Genomic DNA, 19720 nt, shown 5'->3' with positions numbered 1-19720 from the left:
TCCTGCCCGGTGTTGGGCTGTAAGCACAACCCCCACCTGTGGACGTCAGGCCCTTTTGAGCAGACACATGCACATTTGTGGCCTGCTGGAGGTAATTTTGCAGGGTTATGGCAGTGCTCCTCCTGTTCCTCCTTGCACAAAGGCGGAGGTAGCGGTCCTGCTGCTGGGTTATTGCCCTCCTACAGCCTCCTCCACATCTCCTGATGTACTGGCCTGTCTCCTGGTAGCGCCTCCACGCTCTGGACACTACGCTGACAGACACAGCAAACCTTCTTACCACAGCTCGCATTGATGTGCCATCCTTGATGAGCTGCACTTCCTAAGCCACTTGTGTGGGTTGTAGACTCCATCTCATGCTACCACTAGAGTGAAAGCACCACCAGCATTCAAAAGTACCAAAACTTCAGCCAGAAAGCATAGGAACTAATAAGTGTTCTGTGGTCACCACCCGCAGAACCACTCCTTTATTGGGGGTGTCTTGCTAATTGCCTATAATTTCCACCTGTTGTCTATTCCATTTGCACAACAGCATGTGAAATTGATTGTCAATTGATTGTTGCTTCCTAAGTGGGCAGTTTGATTTCACAGAAGTGTGATTGACTTGGAGTTACATTGTGTTGTTTAAGTGTTCCCTTTATTTTTTGAGCAGTGTATATATATACACACACACACACATACACACGGGTGTGTGTATATATATATACACTGCTCAAAAAATAGAAGAAAGAAAGGTTGGTTCTGTGAGAATGAATGACAAAAAAGCACTCAAAATCTCCAAAGGATGACCTTTACATTCAGATTCCATCTGTTTTGATTGTACAAATAAGTGTATGTTATGGAAAATAATTGATGAGCCAGTGCATGTTAAACAAAAATGCTTGTTGTGCTAAAGAAGCAAAGAAAACCGAGGGAGGAAAAAATGCACAATGGCGGTAGAATTCCTCGAGCAACAACCAACACCCTGCACATTAGTACATTTTCCTTTTCACAGCACACCTTACTGAACTAGTCAATTAATCAGGAGCCCCACATTCTGAATTTTCGTAATTAAAGTTGTAATTACGGCTAGAGATGGGAAAGTAGTAGTATCTGAACATAATGGTAGGCATTGTTTATTTTTCCTAATTGCTGTAATGCTCATATTCATTTATGTATTTCAGCAATCCGGCTATGCACGTTGTACTTTATTACATTGTGAGAATAACTTGTATTTGATCCAAATACCCTGTTTGCCAACAAGCTAGCTATATGAGTGTCAAAATAGAACTAATAAAACTCTAATATACCCCCCTTCATTTACCCCCTAACATTCATTCATTCATTCATCTTCTACCGCTTATCCGAACTACCTCGGGTCACGGGGAGCCCGTGCCTATCTCAGGCGTCATCGGGCATCAAGGCAGGATTCACCCTGGACGGAGTGCCAACCCATCGCAGGGCACACACACACTCATTCTACCCCCTAACATTTTGATGTATTTTTTTTTTAACTTGATTAAAAACTTTTGGATGTATTGTTTCTTCAATATTAATATCTTATTAGAGCTGTATAAAATAGCAGGTTACAGAGTGCTTTGTGTCCAGGCCACATTATGTTTGCTCTCTTGCTGCTTTTATTGTGTTTCTTAAATAATGACAGAAAGTTCTAATTACACACAATATGTACAATGTAATGTAATCGTGTATGGGTAATTTAAAAAAAGTGTTTGTGAATACTTGGGTCTTCAGTTGTTCCATTAGTGCAGGCAGAAGGTATATTCGATGCTTTTGGTCACATTTGGAGTCGACATTTGATGTTTGTAAGAAATAAGAAACTTTTAAATAATGTACTTTATCCTCCGGCCGCTGGATGGCGCTGTGAGCGCGCGGGCGAGTGAAACGCGGCCGTAAAGTGATCTGTACCTTCCCCGCCGGTCAGGCAGCATCTCTGGCTAGAACAACACAGCATTGTATCAGGTAACTCATTAATGTTTGTTATAGTTAAATACATGCAATACAAAATTAAAATACGTGCTATGCTTATAGCGGTTTACCGTAAAGTATAAATATATACACACGTGTGCGTGTACGTGTATATTTTTTGTACATTGCGACAGAAGCAAAAGTTGCTGCTTCATGCTCGCTGTTAGCTTCCGCTCCACTGAGGCGCTTCTGTCGGACTCGTCTACACCGTTGAGTGTAGCTACACTTTGAGAACTCTAAAATGATTGCGCTGTGCGTTAGAAATAAGCCGAGTTTATACCACTCTGGATTTTTTGTCCATAATGTTAGCTAGCCTGGTTGTTTACGAATGCTAACTCCTTAGCCTTACTTTCTGTTTCTGTTTCTTCCGGTTTCCTCAGCAACGTCACTCTGATTCCCTCAAACAGCAGCTCCTCATTTCTCTTCTGTATTTTTGCAGGATTCCTAATAAACAGACGCGATGGTGAGTCATTCCAAGTCCCAGGATTAAAAAATAAAGTGTCATTTATTTCTTGATTGCATGCCGTGTGTGTGTGTGAGTGAGTGTGTGTGAGTGAGTGTGTGTGAGTGAGTGTGTGTGAGTGAGTGAGTGTGTGTGAGTGAGTGTGTGTGAGTGAGTGTGAGTGTGTGTGAGTGAGAGTGAGTGAGTGTGAGAAATCTGATCATTTGTGTTTGTGTGTAGTCTCGGAGATATGATTCAAGAACCACCATCTTTTCCCCTGAAGGTCAGTATCATTAGTGTTTATTAAATTCAATTCAATTCAAGTTTATTTGTATAGCGCTTTTTACAATGGACATTGTCACAAAGCAGCTTTACAGAACATAAACATAAAACAAAAGATAAACATAAGGAGAAGTATAAAGAATTAATATAATAAAAATTCAAGATATATACAGTTCACAGTGTGTATGTATGTGTGTATGTGTATTTGTCCCCAATGAGCAAGTCTGAGGGCTCAGGCAACAGTGGCAAGGAAAAACTCCCTTAGATTGGTAAAGGAAGAAACCTTGAGAGGAACCAGACTCAAGGGGAACCCATCCTCATATGGGTGACACTAGATGGTGTGGTTACAAATATACAAGTATCACAGAGTCCAACTGGAGCCGGTAGATCTGTAGATGTCTCAGGGTTCTCACAGAGTCAGCCTTGTCTCAGTGGAGGTCCAGAAGTTTCAACGCACGGAAGACGATCTTAGCATGGGTGTCTCAGCATGGGTAGAAAAAGAGAAGAGAAGAGCAGTGCATAGGGATTAACATATCTGCTGTTCATAAGAATGTGCAAGTCTAGTGTGATAGTGCACAATATTTATGGGATGTATCCCAAATCACTAAGATCAGAATATATTGTCACTCATAAGCACAGCTAATGATTTAAAAAGCCCAGTGAAAAGTTCTGAGAGAAATCCACTCTTTATCAAGATAGATATACTGAGCTATCTTTCACTGACTCATTTCCTCTGTCTCTAACAGGACGTCTCTATCAGGTGGAATACGCTATGGAGGCTATCGGCCACGCCGGAAGCTGTTTAGGGATTTTAGCCAATGATGGCGTGTTGTTGGCAGCGGAGAGAAGGAACATCCACAAGCTACTGGATGAGGTGTTTTTTTCAGAGAAGATCTATAAACTTAACGAGTAAGTGGTCAAATATTGGTCTGTAATAAACCTCCAGGCTAAAACAAACAAACAAATACTCACATGGTCTTTTTTCCCTTTCCGTTCCTAGGTTTCTTTGTAATAAGTTGGTTGTAGTGTCAGCTTGTGTAATGTTCACTAGGACAAACACACGCTGATGGATTTTATTGCAAATTAATAAATTCAAAACATTCTCCTTTGACAGTGGAAGAAAGGAAGTCTGTGTGATTATGGAGGGAGGGTTTGGGGTTTACCGGAAATAATAGTCTGATATTATAATGAAGAGTGAAAAACATTTATGTAGAACTGTCCAGATTGAAATGTTGATGAATCTTTTGTATCATCAGGGAGAATAAGGCGACTCTTTTGGACTCGTGTACTCAGATGTTATTTTGCTAATCTTCTAGTAGTTTAATATAATCAACGCTAAACATCACTGGATGTAGTTATAAGCCTAATTTTTTACGTACATTTTTCCCCCTACATTGTTATTTAAATGTCATTTTGTTTCATTACAGAGACATGGCATGCAGCGTTGCAGGAATCACATCTGATGCCAATGTCCTCACGAACGAACTTAGGCTAATCGCACAGAGGTAAGAGAATTAATTCTATTTTAGACCGCTTACATTTTAGTAATAGAGCATTATGTATTTCACCATACAATACTGTGTGTGTGTGTGTGTGTGTGTGTGTGTGTGTGTGTGTGTGTGTACGTACGTACGTATGTATGTACAGGTATCTCCTCCAGTACCAGGAGCCTATCCCTTGTGAACAGCTGGTTACGGCCCTGTGTGACATCAAACAAGCCTACACACAGTTTGGAGGTATCACCTTCATCTTTGGCAGAAAGTTTACTATTTTCAATCTTGGAAATATCTCTTGATTGTATCTCTTCTGCTGCTGTGTTTTTGTACACAGGGAAAAGACCGTTTGGTGTGTCTTTGCTGTATATGGGCTGGGATAAACACTATGGCTTCCAGCTGTACCAGAGCGACCCCAGTGGAAACTACGGAGGCTGGAAGGCTACCTGCATCGGCAACAACAGCGCGGTAAGTGTTTGTCTGCACACTGTGTAGTGTTGTGGTGTAGTAGATGTACAGGCATGGGAAAGATACAACAGGAATCTCTTCAGGTTTCTAAATAACACTAGGGTGTAAAGTAGGTGTTTTGTAATCACATGAGAACAAAGGTGGGGAGAGAACACAATGACCGACCTCCAGGAAAAGTGTTATTACCTTAAAACAATATCGTCAGATCTCATTTAATATTTATCACTTGTGTCAGGAGAACAGTAACACAAGCGAACATCACAAACTGCTAAGTAATAAAATTCCTCCGTTGGACACTTAACATTATTAAAGTATCATAGCAAAAAGGAAAAAAATGTTTTAATCTGATCCAGTGAGATTTTTTTCACCACTTAGCAGTGTTACCTGCCACTAGCCAGCTCCATCACACTCCATTAGCCAAAACCTGGACTCGCTGCAAAACACTATTAGGAGTCACGAGTAAGATGCATTTGAGTGAAACACAGAAAATGTGTCTCTCTTTCTTTTGTGTAAATTTAAAAACACACAATCATAAGCATGAGTAGGAGACTCAAATTTTGCTTAAATGTTTGCACCAAATAATTTCTGAATGAATTTGTTTGTATCCAGCTTAATAAGTGAGGCTCAAGTGAGGCAGATCAAGTATAACAGAGTTTGCTATAATTCTCTGTAATGTATTCACTGAACTGTTCTGTGCTACAGAGCAATACAATAATGTTCACTTATCAAACACTTCACAGTTGAAGCACATACTGTAATACATGAAAATCTTAAAACTGTTGAAAACACATGTTCTAGGAACAAAAAGCGGCATCAAAAATAAATTCTCAACTATTCCTGACCTGTAACTGGTTAGTAAAGTAATTTCATGTAGCCTACATACATATTTATGACTTGCCCTCAAATTCCCAAATCAGCTTTAGAGGAAATGATGTAAGATTTATTTTTAATAGATATAGTTTTGTTAAAATATTGATGTGTTCACAGCAAACCAATTGATTCCTTTATGTAAGTTTATGTGCTTTCGAAAAGAACAAAATAGTTCATGGGGAATTGTTGGCCAGTAGGGGGCGCGCAGTATCACAATGCCAGGCAATGTGTTCAAGAACATTTTGTCCTAACAGCGAAAGCTTAACGCATCACTGAATCTGAAGGCAGATTCAGTTTGTTTTTGTCACATTTAATTCCCAGATTAATATTTCTTTATATTAAACAGATTTCTGTTACACTGTATTTTAAACCAATACAAACGTGTGTGTTTTAGGCTGCTGTGTCAATGCTGAAGCAGGACTATAAAGAGGGTGAGATGACGCTCTCTGCAGCTCTCGCTCTCGCTGTTAAAGTGCTCAACAAGACCATGGACGTCAGCAAGCTCTCTGCAGAGAAAGGTGTGTGTGCGCGTGAGTGTGTGAGCATTTGCGTGCGAAGGAACAGAATGGAAAATTCACAGATACCTTAGACTAGTTAATTGAGATGCCTGAGAATTCATTATGCATGGTCGTGGCTCTAAAGCTTTCTGAACCCACACGTCCAGCTCTGTAGGTTCTGGAGTGGTGTAAGTGTCCTGAGTTTCCTAATGTATCTATAATATATGTCTAAACTCAATAGTTTATTATTAGCTATCACAAACCTGCACTGTGTCTCCTGTTAATTGCACGACTCCCTGTTTTATGTTCGTCTAGTCGAGATCGCCACGTTGACCCGAGAGAACGGTAAGACCAGAATCAAGGTTCTCAAACAGAAAGAGGTGGAAGAGTTGATCAAGAAGCATGAAGCAGAGGAGGCCAAAGCAGAGAAAGACAAGAAAGAGAAGGAACAGAAAGAGAAAGACAAATGAGAAACCTGCACTTCCTAATTTTTAATGTCCACAAAAAGGGTTTAATTCATAGTACACATCACTGTCACTTGTCTGTATGTCCTTTTTTTTCTTTTCTTTTTCAATAATAAACACAACACAGTGATTGGTGTCTGGATGGGTCATATGGCTGTGCTGACTCTTGAAAAGTCGTTATTAAGCATCGTGTATTTTTAAGTCGTGCGGCTACAATCTGGGATATTTTAATTCATAATATTTTAAGTTAATTGACCAGGAGTCAAGTAATAGAGCAATTTCCAGAACAATCTCCAACGTTCTGAATTTTTCTACAGAAAAGAGCCGCTTCCCTAAACTGCCATATTTGGTAAACAACTTTAATTTAAGAGATAATGTTGCATAAAATATATGTAAACAAAATGTTTACAAGTTAATTGTACCTTTTTTTTTGCGGGTGGGGGGTTTGCGGGTTGGGGGGGCAATGTGTCTCTTCAATTGCTCTAAATAGTAAATAATTTTTACTATTTTATATTTTATTTCTATTTTATTATTTTTTTTTAAAAATCCATAATATTTCTGCAGCAGGGGTTTTAACGTAACATATTTTTAAAAAAATATTTGTTTGGGAAGTGTTGGATCAGTTTCCCTAGTTCCTTTTTAGTTACCAATGTACCGTACAGTTTCTTTCTGCTGTGGAAGCACTGAAATCAGTAAGGAAAAACTTGAATCCCAGTCATGTGTATAGTGATGTTCACAAACAAACCTGGTCTGTCATTTTTTAAATGCAGTATGTAACGAGCAGCATCTAGCAGACCAGCCAGTCTCGTGTTCGTCAAGAGGAATTAGATCAGTGAAGGTTGAAGGAGGTTTTATTTGGAGTACAGGTTGAGTAAAGATTAGTCACTGACTCTTGCTGGGTCTGAGCCTCTCAGGACAACATGCCAATCTCTCAGTAATAGATGTTTGAGAACCACATGACCTTCACTAACTTAACTAGTGTGTTATATAAAGCTAATGAGAATTGAAAGATCAAATGACACTTTCTTTCTGTCTCTCTCTCACATCGTCCAAGCTAGAAACAAGAACGTTTGCACAGTAACCCAGCAACGTGAGTTCAGTGTGATGTAACTGCTGTAAGTGCGATAGACGATGAGTTAATGTTAAACACATGACTCCATTAGAATAGCTGCCTGCTGTGGCTCTTCTTTGGTAACCAGGTCACGTACACATGATAATGATCGCTAGCGCATAAAAGGTTAAGTATTTGAAATGGAAGGCATTCAGCAGAGATGTGCTTGTCCAGCACTCCTAAAATAGCAAGATCAGATGCCCAGGCACCGCTTGGACCATAACACTATGCGCAAGCTGATTGGATGTCCATGTTGTCTCCTTGCCAAGAGATGAGAGACTGCGTCACACATTATGAGGCAGTGTTGTATTCCCTAGATCTCTATAGCAGCCCTGTGTTTTTCGATTGTACTCACATTCTCCTTTTCTTTCTGGTGCGAAATTCAGTCAGCAAAATTGTTTGATAATATGAATAGAAAGACACCAAGAGATCACATTTTACATTTTATTCAGACAAAAAAAAAAAAAGAAAAAGGGTCTGGGTATACACGTGTGGATTGTCCATTTTTTTAAAACCGTAAACAAAATCCTAATCTACAAAGAAATTCAAAAAAAAAAAAAAAAAAATCTCCAAAGCTGAAAAGAAACTTATTTTATAACAGCTTATTGCCATGGCTCGAAGTTAATTCCATGTATTAAATGTAAGATTTCCTGTATACACACACACACACACACACACACGCTGAACCCAAAGAAAGTCCCAGAGATGGAGCCCAAGCACAGCTTGCACTCGGCTTCCAGCAGGCCTGACTCTGTTCGGGTCAGATCGAACGCTCCAGCTATGGGGAATGTATCCAGACATCTACAGTGTCATATTGCTCCTGACAGCATGATCTCCAAGCCTGATATTGGTACTCTGATGAAGTGTGGAAGTGTGTGAGCTTTAAGAAAGGGACCATTTTTGGCAACTGTCTCAATTTCCCTAAATACATGAAGACAGTTTAAAAGCGTGGGTTTGATTACATGCATACAGCTAAAGTGCATTTGTTAGAGAGAGAATAGAGCATTGTTTATCTGGACTGATGAGCACAAATCACGTGAAGCTTAAATCCATCCTAAGTAAGACTGTCAGAATAAAACAGGGTTATGAAATATAAAGAACAAGGGATGATTCAGAAACGGCACGAGTCAGAGAATGCACTCTCCTCATTATCCATACGTGTCTGCTTAATTGCCTCTAGTGGTAGAATCATGAGTCATTTTTAAAAAAAACCTGCACTCAAAAATTCAGCACAATCCATAACCCTATCCGACTCTCAGCTAAATGTGAATTGAACTGCATTAAATCCCAGACACCATCATATTGGACCCTTTTACAGAGCGCCATAGTTCCGATATTAATAAATAATTCAAGCCTTGCGTAGCCATTTACCAGATCACTGCAAAGCACTTCAAGCAATCCTACAGATTACCACTATAGCATATTAAGATTCCCAGGACGAGAAGGACCCATGATTGCTGTATGAACTGTGGCGATCTGATCTACTGCTGCAATGCTTTGTGATGCAAAATAAGGAATGGTGACCAACAGAAGAGTGAGAATTGTAAAACAGTAGGAGTAAGAAAAAAAATATTCAATCATTCCTGTGCTGCAGTGTGTCCCTAAAGCCACAAAGTCTTTCCCTTATGTGATTCCCCTCTTAACTATATCCTGTCTAAAGCACGCTGCACATAAAAGGAACATCAGAAACATCAGGACGCACCGGAGGTTACTTGTAGCACCGACCAACCAACCAATCAGTGGGGTCTGTTCTATGTTCCTACTCCTCCTGCCCCAACACGATCTCAGAGTTTATTGTTGAGGATGGGGTTAAGAAGGCAATGTTGTGGAGGAGGACAAGACGTAAGAGCAAGAAGGAGGAATCATGGGGGCCATTTTCAGAGCATGAGACACTCATTCCTCATCAGAGCTGCTGTTGTCCATCGAGTAGACCATGAAGAAGAGATCGGGCCGGGTCGGCACCAGAGGGTGACCGGGCTTCACCACCTCAAAACCCATGTAGTGGAAGGTCTTGGTGATGGACACTGCAAGAAACACAAAAACGATCAGAAAATACAGCTTGATCTTGAATTCTGTTTCATATAAAAGTAAGTATGTGTGTGTGTTGGGTTGGGGGGTGTTCTGGGCCTTACATCGATCCTCTCTGGTTTTATAGAACCACAGGAAAACATAGCTGACTTTCAGACTCTCCTCTGCAAATTCCAGCAGACTGGTAAGACTGGAAGCACACACACAGGGACACGGATGACGCGCTGGCAGTTTTACATAATCCCCATCTTACATAATGCAGAGGCAGCTGCTGCAGCAGAGATAATTTCACCCCATGCTAACCGACATTGGCCTTTTTAGCTGCACAGAACACTCCATAAAGGTGATTGTGAACAAAAACACTGCTGGACGTGTGACTTATTCTCAAATCAGCAGAATCTCATTAGCATGAAGACCAATCTGCATTAATACAGCTCAGGTAATTGAGCTGCAGACTGTAACCTCAACATTGGCTCAAACTCAGTCACCCTGAGATGCTTCAGCAGAGTTTTTTTTTTTTTTACTAACACCACTTAAAATGTAATAATTCATATGCTGAAAGACCAGAATCCCGGTTTAAACTTTATGCATGCTGTGTGAATTATATATTAATATAAAGTGAAGGCAGTGTGACTTTTCTGTGCGTACCCCTCTTTGCTGCCCTCTGGCAGAGTTCCGCTGGGGATCTCAAGATACAGGCAGTTAGCTGCAAGCACGGTGTCCCAGCAGGAGAAACGCCGCTCGCTTAGCTTGTACTGGAAGTGCAGGATCGATGGAGATCCGCTCACCGCACCCGACCGAGTCACTGTCAACCTGTCGTCCTGAAATGAACAGCAAAACTGTAAACTTACACATCTGCACCATCTCTTTAGAAACACCGCTGCCTGTGGCAGTGTTTACATATTACAGTAGTGCTGGGGAAAAAAAATTTAAAAAAATCAACTCTTTTTATGATAACTAGTCAGCATCTCCTTTACAATAGGCCCTCTCACAGGACAAAGAGTGTGTGTGTCAGTCACAGGTGTAAATGAGTAACCCCCAGGCCAGTCACATGTCTGACCTACAACCATGCATTAACACACACGTGCTGGCCACACACAAGAAACTGCAAGGCATCACAAATCTGAGTGTGTGCATGCATACACGTGTGTGCTGAGAAAATCAGATTAGAAATTATATTAATAAGATCCCCATCCCCGGCTGAAGTAAGTCGAGCTAGGGTAAAGGAGGGAGAGTTACAGCCACTCAAAAAAAAAAAAAAAAAACGATAAAATGACAGAACCTCAGCGTCGAGGAGGACGATGAATAAAATTTGGGTTCTCTGACCAAGTGAATGTGTGTGTAACCAGTAAAAATGAGTTACACTGGATGTTCAAAATTATTTTTATTATAACTTATTTTCAATTACAGAATAATGATATTAAGGCCTAACACCTACATCAATAACTATTCATAAGACAAATCCTTTTAATCAAGTATTTCTGTAATTCTAATTCCACCGTTGCATTATAATCACCATGAGTGAGGGATTGTGAAAATGAAAGCACACTAAAACGGAAGGAATTAGTTAGTTGTAAATTGTCACTATATCCCATCCATTGCAATGTGTTCAAACAATCAAATTATAAAGATGTACCCACAAAAAAAAGCCCTGACTAATTAAATACCTATAACATAAGTCATACACGTCATCTGAAAAATACATAACCCTGCCGTACAACAGAATGTTACATACAAGTGATGCAAAACATAGTAAGGAGTAAATGTAGTGTTATTGGTCATCAGTAGTAAGGTTGAATCAGTTCAGAACACAATAATCATGCTGACCGAGCTTCAGTGTGCGTGCGTGTGTGTTTACCTTGTGAAGAGGTACACTGAGAGGGAGATCCCTTCCGGTCCCTCGCCCACTCGGGATCTTCGTTAGTGGGTGAGGGGCATCAGGAGCACCACAGAGGCCCTGGAGCCTGCTGCCTGGAGCAGTGCAGTCTGGAGCTCACTAAAGAAGCACTAGAGTTTTTAAAAAAAAAAAAAAAAAAAAAGTTTTAAGTTTGCCTTAAAACACTAAAAGACCACAAATGGTGGTCACCTAACCCTCAGACCCATATGTGGAGGTGAAAGATCTTGAGTATCCTGCACAGAGGTAGAAGAACCTGAGTGTCCTGCACTGAGTCCTGACTCTGACTCAACCCCACTGAACACCTTTAGGATGAACTGTAACACCGACTGAGACCCAGACCTCCTCACTCTTACATCAGAGTCTGATCTCACTAATGCTCTTGTAGCTGAATGATCACTAATCCACACAAAATCTAGTGGAAAGACTTTCAGAAGTGTGGAGCGCCTTATAACGGGAAATTAGGTACTAGATCAATGTGATGGTCAGGTGTCAATAAAACGAGGTCGTTGTGGATTTTCAGTAAAAAAAAAATTTCTGGTCTTATTAAGTTGTAGCGAGGCTGTGATGGTGCTACAGTTTACAGCTGCTATGGTGCAAGTGATAACGGGAACTAAATTGTTTCATGGACATTAAATGTAACTAAATGGATAAAAGATATTTTAATAAATAAAAAGAAGTCATAACCGAGATGCCTCTTGCATTTTGTTTAAGCATTGTCTCTAAACTCCTTGCGTCATGTTTATTGTTTCTTTTCTCTTGCATCACGTTCCCTTTGCCTTAGCAGATGTCCTTATGCCCTGTAAACACCTGTGCTGTGCTCCGAGTGTGAAATCCCATCCGGGTTGCTGCCATCACACAGCATTAACAATAGGCCTCCTTATCAGTTTTGAGATTGAAGAAAAGAGGCTGAATGTTCAAACAGGAAGAACAGCAGGAAGTCACGCTACAAAAAGAAAGTTTGTTTAAGCACACTGCTGATCAGGCTCAGTACAGAGAGGTTTAATCTGATCTTTGCTGCTTGGCAGGAACCCAGATGATGCACTTTCTACCAGACAAACACCTACTGCTCAGGTGCCAAGAGCAACTGAGGGCAGACTGCTGCTGCTTGGTAGAGACACGCAGCGCAAACAAGCGCGTGATCTGTAAACATGTCTTGGAATAGCATGCTGCCTGGTGTCTTGGGTTTCAGCTCCAGCTTCACAGAAATACAAAACAGCTTCCAAATTCTTTACCTTTATAATGCTTATATATACACACACACCTACACACTTTATAAAGTCTGCAGTATGATGCCACCAACACCACTCAAGGGCTTGGGTACATGTTAAAAACAACAAATTAATGATCTGAATAATTTATTATGCAGCCCTTCATTATGAAAAGATGCCAACCTTTTTCCCCCCAGTGCAAATTGTAGAAACACCTTATTGTTCTGTGCTTGTTTTGGAGAAACCAAAGCCAGACAAGGAAAAAAGGAGGAGCTGCACCTTTGGTACCCTGGCAACTGGACAGGTAGCCACGACGACCAGATGAGCACAGGGAGGAGATGAGACTGATGAGGTGGAAAACAAACTCATTATGCCATGTAGCATCATCTGATCTTTGCTCCAGTGCTTTAGTGACTTTCAGGACCCACCGGATGCCATTGTGGTGACCATGAAAAAGTGCACACTTTAGCTGGTGAGGCAGTGATGCCAGAAGTTTGTGGGAAGAAATATTCAAATATGTCGCTTTGGTAGTCAGGAATATAAAGAGGTTAGAGCACCTCATTTGCACCGTTTTTCCATGTTGCTTATTATAGAGCTGCGTGTGGCTGTGACTGAAATGCCAGCTTGTTTTGAAAGCCAACACTCTTCACCCTCTGACATTCCGACTCCCGCCTTCCCTCAGCACTGCTGGCTCAACACTTTACACACACGTCTTCCAAATGGTGTGTCTGGTAATAACCTCACACTACTTTACAGTAGGAGGATAGGTGAAAACTACAGCAACAGAGAGATCAGACAGTTTACATCAGACTTGCTTTTTCAGTGAACATATTATTAATCCAAACAGAAAGCAAGCCAACATGGTAGGAAGAGAAGAATCAAATTCTGAGGCAAGGCCATGCAAAATCTCCAGCTGAGAGGACTCGGACTGACAGACCACGATTATAATGTGGTAAGAGTACTCAATGTGCATTATTGTTTGTGCAATGATAGCACAAGAGTGAGAGAGAAAGAGAGGTAGGTGGAAGTCATTTAGCCAGGAAAGGTTCAGCTCCAAAACAGGAAACCCAAAAGTCTTCCAGGAAAATAAGGCTCAACTGTGTCAGCTGAGTTCCAAACTCTCACTAACGACTTTTCAACATATTCTCGACAAACTGCAAGCGCTTCATCGAGCGCAAAACATACCATTAAAACTGTGACCTCATCTAGATGCAGTACAGACCAGATACCAGTTTTCATAGGAATTGTTTATAAACCTCAGGCATTGGTCCAAGTCACACGAGGGGGAGAAGAATAAATGTGTGAACCATCCATGTTAACGTTACAGTCAGTTGCCAAACATTTCTGTTTTCCTAAGATAGTCAGTGCAGCACGAGAACACCTCACATCCTGAGAACAATTACACTCTGAGCTTGTGATACAAAACTATACACAAGTTCCATGAATATTCATGATGTGTTTATGAATACATCCCAACCTTTCTACATCCCAACAGAAAACGGTGTGTCTTTTCTACCTGTATTATGTACCTTTGAACTAAAAATGTTAACAAGGTATAAAAAAAAAAAAAAAAAATGATTCAAGCTACATCAATGAACATTACAGAGCAATGACAGTGTATCAACTATCCAAACATGAAAACATGCAAACTGTATTCATAATGAGAAAAAACCCTCCAACACCTGTTGGAAAAGGAAGCGATCTAGTCAGTCAGTCAGTCAGTCAGTCAGTCATCGATCGATCTATCTATCTCTCTTTCCCTGTTATTTACCAAAGGATAACAAAACTATTTTACATTTCCACTTTAATCTTAAGAAAGGAGACTTTCAGATGCACTATCTACTGTGATGTCTCAGTCATTTTGAAGCTGAGAATAGAATCATCTGATCCTCCTCTCCTCTCCTCTGCAGTCAGCACAGTTCTGTGCTCTTCCTGCTTAAGACTAATCCTAATGCAATCCCTGATATCTCACCGTCTACCGACAAGATTAAAGCGCAGGTCTGAGAGTCAGAGGACTACACTATAGGGGCTTTAGCAGAGGACAGAGAGCTTTTTATTTGTAATTACTGTTATAATAGTAATCTGATCGTTTTTTCCCCACCATCTCAGTGACTATGTCAGTAATACCTAGAACTGAGAAAAATTCCAACAACAACAACAACAGGCCGAGATGAACAGCATCCTGCATCCCTATAATAAATCCTTATAATAAACATGCAGTCAGTGATTTTTGTCATACAGTCGTTCAGTAATAAGTTTAAATAATACGCTGTTATTAAATCACAAAAAAAAGAGTTCATAACCCTTTATAGTATGATTAGGACAAAATGTGCTCTTTCTCTCACCTGTCCTCTGTGTCGCGCATGTTCTCCTGCCAATTAAAGAGAGTCCTGTGTTTTCTCAGACAACCAAAGCAATAACTATTTAACAGAAGCTCCACAGAGTAATTCACCATCCGTAACTCACTCCGACTTCAGGGAAGTGTTTGCTGTAAGGAGGACTTCTTTATTATACAGCTTCGAGAGAGACTTGCGCTTTAAACACCACCGCACTCCCTCTGACCGCGGAGAAAACGCCGTGTGTGCGCTTTTAAAGGCGGCCCGAGTGCATTATGGGAGAAGAACCGTGCTCCAAGGAAGGAGCTGTGAAGTTGAGTAGTTACCAGTCCTACTAATGTAATACCACAGTGTATCACTACAGCGACATTAAAACGTGTTTTAATATTTCAAATTTTTTAATCCTAAAATATCTTTAAAAATAATATCCTAAGTAATAGATCGAGGAGCACTGTCTAGTAACAGACGTGCGATTCCTGCGATTTTGGAATCGAGTCCGATTCTGATTCCAAGTGGTGAGTCGAATTCAAGAATCGAATAAATACAAATTTCTCGGCTCCGATTCCAAGTGACGGGAGTCGATTCCAAGAGCCGATTCTGCACAGTAATTTTCTCGATTCTGATTCCAGTTGAATTGAGTCTATTCCAAGAGTCAAACCACAAAAACCATGATCTATAACTCAACTAGTAATAGTTTAGTAATTTATCTGAAACTAAAATAATGTGGCACATGTTGCAAAATTGAACAATGTGGCATAAATGTGGCACAATTGTTGGCACCCCAAAGGAATATTTCAGATAAATAGAAAAAAATTGACATATGTATTCTTCTTATTGGTGGCAGTGGATGGTGCTGATGGTGCTGATGGTGTAGCTTTCAACATGTCCTTTTCCCCTAGCATATGAAAAGGAGATGCATACGTCTAAAACCTCTTTGATCCATTATTACACATTGTCTAAACTTTTCTATTTCTATTTTAAAAGTTGGTAAAATTGCAGAGGCAGCCACTTAATTTTTGAATTTGCACTGTTTGAGTGCCTGAAGATGGGTTATAGGTATAGGTAAGAGATGGAAAAGAGCATCTGCCAAGTGGATTAATCGAGTAGTAACAGGACACCATTCTGGTGATCTGATCCTGGCACAGAAGGTTCAAAGTTTGTACTGACCCTTGAACAGGCCGTGTCATCTAAAAACAACAACAACAACAGCTCCACATCATGTTATCTTCTTTAGCTTGTCTGTAAAGAGTAAGCGCTTTTATTTTGAAATTGGGGTCCCTTTCAGAGAGTTAATAATATTTTTCCTTCTTTTAAACCAGAATCTTCAAATTTAAAGAGTGCAACAGAATATGAATTTATTGGTTTAGAAAGAAACCGACAATATTGTGTTCATGGACAATAGAAATTTCAAATGCAGCTGGGGCAAAATCCATCCATCCATCCATTCATTCATCCATCCATCCTCACCAACACTCGGTGATGAGGAGAAAACCCACAAAGTACATGTAAATTACAACCCCAGGGGTGTTATAAATGCATGCGAAAATGTGCAGTGTTCATCTTTCAGAACTTTCCAGCTTATATGATAAATCTCTTTCTCTTATAAACTATAAACATGTTTAATAGTATAATAGTGTTTTGGTGAAAAACGTCCTATTTCTTTGTGCCACAGCCTTGCTGTGATTTCTCCAGTCAAGGCTTTAAGATCCTGAAGGTTAGCCACTAGAAATAAGAAACCACCACATACTAAAGCCTATAATACACACAGACAATATGAGGGAGAAGTGATTTGTTGTTTATATCAACATCATGTGACGTCATGCGGGTAGCTGCTGATGTAAGCCTGGACTTGCTTTTGAAGACACTCATGCTGACTCCATCAGAGTTGATTTCTAATGCAGATTTCACTGTAAACTTGCTGTAATTCTGCTGCAAACGTCTCAGAGAAACCTGACTCTGTTTGACAATGTAACGCTGTGTGCTAGCATTATACTATACGCCTTTTTTCTCCACTTCTCCAATCAGTTTTTTTTTTTTTTAAACTTTTTTTCACTAACAAACTCCCCGTCAACCAACATCTAAAGCCATGCTTCATCAAGACACATAAAGTCAACTACAGAGAAGCCAAACATTTCTTGAAGGAAAGTAATTTCTGCCCTCTTCCACATACACAAGCTTATTTTGTCTGCCAGATTGACAGGAAAGAGAGTAACACAAACACTACCACCTTGTGAGAACACCTCTCTTGAACTCCTGGCCCTGGATGGCCTTCTGAATGAAGATCAATAAAAATTGAATTTCCACAATCATGCAAAAAAAGCTTTGATTGCCTATCTGGTCATCAAATGCAAAGCAGGAACAACCTCCCACAGACTTTCTTTTGCACCCTTTACACATAGATGACCTTGGCCTGTGGCTTGCTGCTCTCTGGCTTTGGAAAGACAATCCTTGGCTGGCTGTCAGCACTAGAACCAACCCATGGAGATAAAATATTCAGTAGTGCTAGGTGAAGAACAAAGCTAATGTAATTGGACTCAAGCGGTAGACATGTATACCTTCTTTCCCAGACACAGTAGAAATATCAGAGAAAATCTGGCTCATTAAGAAGATCAGCACTGTGACAGATTGAGGAGAAATTTACTCAATAATCTTCATATATGTTTAAGATTTATGATATGTGAACAATCTTTTCATATAGATAGATGCAATATGAATGTTTCTGCTTTGAACACTGGCAACACAACCAACTTGGCCTGTGATGATGAAATCAGTGTCTTCCCTCACGCTTACAATCTCTGGGTTTTGATCTAATTATGGAACCCATTGTATCTTTTCCCCTCTGGCTCGCCCTCATGTCCGGGAAATGTATATTTACAGTATCAGGTAATCATAGCAAACAGAAAGTGGGAAAGCGGAGATCAGAGCTCATCCCCGCAGCAGACTGACTGGGAGCACTACCTGGAATTTCTCTGACGCCACTTAGGTTATTTTATTTTGGAATATGAGACCTTCCCAAAACTGAGGTTAATAGCAGTGTGACCTTGTGGCCTGTTGCTGACTTTTTAGAGATAAAGTCTCAAACACTGTGCCAAATGTTCAGGATTTTCATCTATCTAGTGTGCAGAGGTTAAATATTTTGTTATGCAAGCAGCTTTGTTCTCTGTGGGATTTAATGATGTGAATCTCTCTCTCTCTCTCTCTCTCTCTCTCTCTCTCTCTCTCTCTCTCTCTCTCTCTCTCTCCCCCCCCCCTCTCTGGCATGAGTTAATATGTAGAATCAGGTGTTATCCACCACTGTGTGCTATCACAGTGGTGGATAAAATCAAATTAATCAGTTTCGTAAAATAAAAATAATTAATGACTGGAGCATGCATAACACACACACACACACACACACACACAAACACACACACACACACACACACACACAGACTCACCATTACTACTGTACTTTAACATAAATTTCATAAATAGTGTCGAATAGAGTTCATAAGTATATTGAAATTGAATATAAAAGTCTATTTTCTTTGCTAGTATGGATTCCAGAAGCTAATGGATACGGCTAGACAGAAGCCAAGTTTTAGCTAATAGTAAATATTGCAAACTAATGATGGTTTCAGGAAAAGCAGCAAAGTTGCTTTGAAACAAAAAAAAACATCTGTAAGTAATAGATAAGTAAAAGTTCACCTCAAAGATTCATTTCATCAGTTAAACATTTACTTTTAATACCTCAGTACTTTTAAAAGTAGCTACTTTTTTACATTTACTTGCATTTTTATTTTGGGTACTTTGATGACGCTTATATATACGAGTAAATATTCTGACACAGTACAGAATACTTTCATTTAAGTATACATAATTTCTCGGTACAATCTCACATTTGTAAAACATTCAGATTTCAGATTGCTGTTGTACATTAATACCTAGTCAACATTTGACCAACAATTGACTGTAAGGCTCTCTGAGGCATTCATTTGAAAAGTGATATCAAGTGTAAACCCTCTCATTCTCTCTACTATTACATATCATGATGGAGGCAGGCACGATAGACAATCTCTGCTGGAACATTAGGGGGCGTTCCTGCAGTGTGTTGTGCCAAGTGTTTTAACGTCTGGACATACCTGTTCCTAATTACCTGTTACTTGGGTTTTTATCCTCACCGTGCCAACTGCATTCCCTGAGACATGGTACTGTTTTTGATCTGATTGCTAGAAAACACCTTGGTCTTCGCTTTAATCTTCATTATGTAAAAATGTTTCTCAGTGAATACTATTTATTGAGTTTCATAAATGTGTATTTACCCTCTCATTACTCCATCTAGTCTGTGTACAGGTTTGGAGCTGAGAGTACAGCAGAGCGCTCCACCACAACCACAACCACCTGATTCACGTATTAGGTTTCACTAAAGAACGCTTGTGTGTTAACAGCATTCATGTGATCCCACTATCACGCTCTGTCCACTTTGATTGCTGCAAGATCAGCTTTCGAAGCATGGAATGTTTGTGTGGCAGATTTAGTTTAAGGGTTTCCATGACACAGAAAAAGGTAACACAGAGATCATATGAGCATTTTGAAGGAAAAAAATTAAGTGGCACCAATTTCCCAGTGCATATTTGCATGTATGTCTTTGTGTTTACATCTCACTTCAAGGAAAAGGACAAA

At 40.0% G+C, this 19720-nt stretch overlaps 2 protein-coding genes across 3 annotated transcripts; one reads left to right on the top strand and one right to left on the bottom strand.

Moving 5' to 3' along the window:
* Positions 1 to 1863: 1863 nt before the first annotated feature.
* psma4 (proteasome 20S subunit alpha 4) lies at positions 1864 to 6608 on the top strand. 2 transcript variants are annotated; one of them, XM_060887136.1, is made up of 9 exons: positions 1864 to 1956; positions 2343 to 2425; positions 2645 to 2687; positions 3433 to 3595; positions 4114 to 4191; positions 4334 to 4422; positions 4517 to 4647; positions 5912 to 6035; positions 6330 to 6608. In XM_060887136.1, the coding sequence occupies exons 2-9, from the start codon at positions 2423 to 2425 to the stop codon at positions 6482 to 6484; spliced, it is 786 nt and encodes a 261-aa protein (XP_060743119.1). In that variant the 5' UTR covers positions 1864 to 1956; positions 2343 to 2422; the 3' UTR covers positions 6485 to 6608. The 2 variants fall into 2 exon arrangements, with proteins under 2 accessions (XP_060743119.1, XP_060743120.1); XM_060887137.1 differs by having other exon boundaries at positions 1874 to 1956; positions 2402 to 2425.
* A 1437-nt stretch (positions 6609 to 8045) lies between these two features.
* On the bottom strand, positions 8046 to 15307 carry oaz2a (ornithine decarboxylase antizyme 2a). Its single transcript, XM_060887017.1, is given in 6 exon segments — positions 8046 to 9613; positions 9722 to 9807; positions 10266 to 10438; positions 11476 to 11556; positions 11558 to 11624; positions 15068 to 15307. Coding segments are annotated over 6 exon segments (648 nt in total). The 5' UTR covers positions 15178 to 15307; the 3' UTR covers positions 8046 to 9482.
* Positions 15308 to 19720: the final 4413 nt, after the last annotated feature.

The sequence above is a fragment of the Tachysurus vachellii genome, chromosome 14 (assembly GCF_030014155.1).
Source record: "Tachysurus vachellii isolate PV-2020 chromosome 14, HZAU_Pvac_v1, whole genome shotgun sequence".
NCBI lineage: Eukaryota > Metazoa > Chordata > Actinopteri > Siluriformes > Bagridae > Tachysurus > Tachysurus vachellii.
This window is presented reverse-complemented; position numbering and strand designations above follow the sequence as displayed.

Coding starts and splice junctions, on each gene's coding strand:
- psma4 (XM_060887136.1), top strand. Junction 3,596..4,113: donor AAGATCTATAAACTTAACGA/GTAAGTGGTCAA, acceptor GTTTCATTACAG/AGACATGGCATGCAGCGTTG. Junction 4,423..4,516: donor AGCCTACACACAGTTTGGAG/GTATCACCTTCA, acceptor TTTTGTACACAG/GGAAAAGACCGTTTGGTGTG.